The 3,827-nt window shown below is 52.9% G+C and overlaps 1 protein-coding gene across 1 annotated transcript in view; it reads left to right on the forward strand.

The window, feature by feature from the left end:
• The window catches only part of PLOD1 (procollagen-lysine,2-oxoglutarate 5-dioxygenase 1), a 39,189-nt gene extending 35,731 nt beyond the window's left edge, over positions 1 to 3,458 (forward strand). Inside the window, exons 18-19 of the mRNA XM_017504373.1 lie at positions 516 to 641; positions 2,571 to 3,458. Coding sequence (XP_017359862.1) covers positions 516 to 641; positions 2,571 to 2,726 — 282 coding nt within the window. The 3' untranslated portion in view covers positions 2,727 to 3,458. The remainder of the gene's footprint in view (positions 1 to 515; positions 642 to 2,570) is intronic.
• Positions 3,459 to 3,827: the final 369 nt, after the last annotated feature.

A 3,827-nucleotide genomic window follows, 5' to 3' on the forward strand; every position in this document is an offset into this window, starting at 1 on the left:
TCCTGGGTTCAGGCAATTCTCCTGCCCCAGCCTCCTGAGTAGCTGGGATTACAGGCACGCGCCACCATGCCCAGCTAATTTTTTGTATTTTTAGTAGAGACGGGGTTTCACCATCTTGGCCAGGCTGGTCTTGAACTGCTGACCTCGTGATCCACCCACCTCAGCTTCCCAAAGTGCTGGAATTACAGGCATGAGCCACCGTGCCTGGCCTCCTTCCCTTTCGTTTCTCTCTCCCTCCCTCTCTCCCTTCCTTCCTTCCTTCCTTCCTTCCTTCCTCCCCCTCCCCCTCCTCCTTTCCTCTCCTTCTTCCCTCTCTCTTCTCTGTCCGACATTTTTATTGAGAACTTTTCTGTGTCAAGCAGTTGCAGGCACTGAAGCACACAGCCTCATGCAGACTTGCCCACTGTGAGCTGACCTGCAGCGACCAAACGAACCCCGTTTGTGCACCCTCCTCTCCTGGCCTTTGTGGCCTCCTTGACTAACATGGGCTCTCTTGTCCCCCTGCCTTGGTACAGGCCCAGTTTGAACTGGCCTTTGTCGTCCGCTACAAGCCTGATGAACAGCCCTCACTGATGCCACACCATGATGCCTCCACCTTTACCATCAACATCGCCCTGAACCGAGTCGGGGTAGACTACGAGGTGAGCAGGAACCAGCCGGGGTCAAGGGGCCAGCAGTGGGTTTGAGGAGGGCTGGCTGGGGAGAGCCTTCAGGGTGGTTGAAGCAGAGGGCCCTGGGTAGCCAGCACCAGAGAACCAGAAAAAAAGGGTATGGGCCCGTGGGAGGGCTTCCTGGAAGGGGTCACTATCCAGTAGGAGGGAGGAGCCAGGCTCCTAAGCTGCCATTTTAAGAGATTTTTGGGCTGGGCATGGTGGCTCATGCCTGTAATCCCAGCAGTTTGGGAGGCCGAGGCAGGCAGATCACTTGAGTCCAGGAGTTTGAGATCAGCCTGGCCAACATGAGGAAACCCCATCTCTACTAAAAATACAAAAATTAGCTGGGCATGGTGGCATCTGCCTGTAGTCCCAGCTACTAGGGAGGCTGAGGCAGGAGAATTACTTGAGCCCAAGAGGTGGAGGTTGTAGTGAGCCAATATCGTGACACTGCACTCCAGCCTGGGCAACAGAGTGAGACTCTGTCTCCTAAAAACAAAAAAGAGGTTTTTTTGACTTAGCCCTGGGCTGGGCGCTATGAAGAACACTCATAAAAACAGCTATAATCTTTTCCTTTTTTTTTTTTTTTTTGAGACAGGGTCTCGCTCTGTCACCCAGGCTGGAGTGCAGTGGCAGGATCACAGTTCACTGCAGCCTCCACCTCCTGGGCCCAAGCAATCCTCCCACCTCAGCCTCCCAAGTAGTTGGGACCACAGGTGTGCGCCACCTTGCCCATCTAGTTTTTTTTCTTGTTTGCAGAGATGGGGTTTTACTATGTTGCTGAGGCTGGAGCTATAATTTTTTGAGCTTACAACATATCAGGCATCCCTGATCCAAGGATTCTCAACCAGGAGCAGTTGTGCCCTCCAAGGGACACTGGCAATGACTGGAGACAGATTTGGTGGTTACGGCTGTGAGGGGCTGCTGGCATCTACTGGGTAGAAGTCAGCAGTACCCAGGGCAGCTTCCACAGCTAAGTGTCTATAGCGGTGAGGCTGGGAAACTGAGTCCTCAGCTCTTATTTGTAACATGTTTCTCACAACCCTGTTCTGTTTAACCCCCATTTTACAGAAGGGGAAACTGAAGCTCAGGTTGCTCACAGTTAGTCAAGAGTTGGGGTGGCCGGGTGCGGTACCTCACGCCTGTAATCCCAGCACTGTGCGAGGCTGAGGCGGGTAGATCACAAGGTCAGAAGATCAAAACCATCCTGGCCAACCTGGTGAAACCCTGTCTCTATTAAAAATACAAAAAATTAGCTGAGTGCAGTGGTGCGTGCCTGTGATCCCAGCTACTCAGGAGGCTGAGGCATGAGAATCACTTGAACCTGGGAGGTGGAGGTTGCAGTGAGCCGAGATCATGCCACTGCACTCCAGCCTGGCAACAGAGTGAGACTCGGTCTCAGAAAAAAAAAGAAAATGGAGGTGACATTTGCCCAGGGCTGCCTGACTCCAAAGCCAGAGCTCTTGATCATTTATTCTTTGTTTTTGAGACAGAGTCTTACTCTGTCACCCAGGCGCCCAGGCAGGAGTGTAGTGGCATGATCTCAGGGCTCACTGCAACCTCTGCCTCCCAGGTTCAAGTGATTCTGCCTCAGCCTCCCGAATAGCTGGGATTACAGGTGCACACTGCCATGCCCAGCTGGTTTTTGTATTTTTAGTATAGATGGGTTTTACCATGTTGCCCAGGCTGGTCTTGAACTCCTGACCTCAGGTGATCCACCCACCTTGGCCTTCCAAAGTGCTGGGATTACAGGCATGAGCCACTGTGCCCGGCCTCTACTCTTTATTTAGTGTCTTCCTTAGGCAGCTTGTGGCATCCCCAGGCCAGCAGTGCTGAGGGCCACTTGGCCGTGACATACTGGAGAACAGACAGGCAGGGGGCAGCGGGGAAAGGGCACTGATGCTTTCTGTCCCCCAGGGCGGGGGCTGTCGGTTCCTGCGATACAACTGCTCCGTCCGAGCCCCGAGAAAGGGCTGGACCCTCATGCACCCTGGACGACTCACACATTACCACGAGGGGCTCCCCACCACCAGGGGCACCCGCTACATCGCAGTCTCCTTTGTCGATCCCTAATTGGCCAGGCCTGGCCCCCTGGGACCTTTCTTCTTTGTCGACAACCACTGCTCAGCAGCCTCTGGGATCTTGGAGTCCCAGGGAACCCAGTCCAGCCTCCTGGCTCTTGACTTCCATTGCTCTTGGAACCACCAATCAGAGAGATTCAGAGAGATTCCTGCAGACTAAAGGCGGGACACACCTCCATGGCTGGGGCTCTCCGTGGTGCTCTGGACCCAGCACTTGGAGACACCATTCACTTTTACTGCTTTGTAGTGACTCGTCCTCTCCAACCTGTCTTCCTGAAAAACTACATCCCCCTACCTCCACCTCTTCCATGGGGTGAGACTTGACAGAACAGGGGCTTCCCTAAGTTGCCCAGAAAGACTCTCTGGGTGAGAAGCCACGGCCAGAGCTTCTCCCAGGCACAGCTGTAGCACCAGGGACTTCTGCTTCAAGTTTTGGGATAAAGACACCTGGATGACACCCAAGTGGCTGCACTGAGTCTGGGACTTCTGACTCCATGGCTGGTCATGAGAGCAAACCGTAGTCCGCTGGAGATGGTGACTCCAGAGAACCTTTTGGGAGACAGAAGAGGCATCTGTGCACAGCTGAATCCTCCACTTGCCTGGGGGGAGGGGAATGACAGATCCACACACTGCACTGGGTCATCCTGTCCTGGATGCCTCTGAACAGAGGGACAAACTGTCAGAAACTGGAGAGTTTCTATTAAAGGTCATTTAAACCACTGAAGGGAAGATGCTCTGGACGAGTGGGTGTGCGTGTGAGTTGGTGTGAGTGTCTATAGGGAGGGGTTTTAAAAGCCCTCTTTTTTTTTTTTTAAAGACAGAGTCTTGCTCTGCCACCCAGGCTGGAGAGCAGTGGTATGATCTTGGCTCACTGCAACCTCCGCCTCCCAGGTTCAAGCGATTCTCCTGCCTCAGCCTCCTGAGTAGCTGGGATTGCAGATGCGTGCCACCACACCCAGCTAATTTAAAAAATATTTTTTTTTTTTTTTTTTTTTTTTTTTTTTGTTTTTTTTTTTTTTTTTTTTTTTTTTGAGACGGAGTTTCGCTCTTGTTACCCAGGCTGGAGTGCAATGGCGCGATCTCGGCTCACCGC

This window comes from Cebus imitator, unplaced genomic scaffold (assembly GCF_001604975.1).
Source record: "Cebus imitator isolate Cc_AM_T3 unplaced genomic scaffold, Cebus_imitator-1.0 Scaffold15, whole genome shotgun sequence".
NCBI classification, from domain to species: Eukaryota; Metazoa; Chordata; class Mammalia; order Primates; family Cebidae; genus Cebus; species Cebus imitator.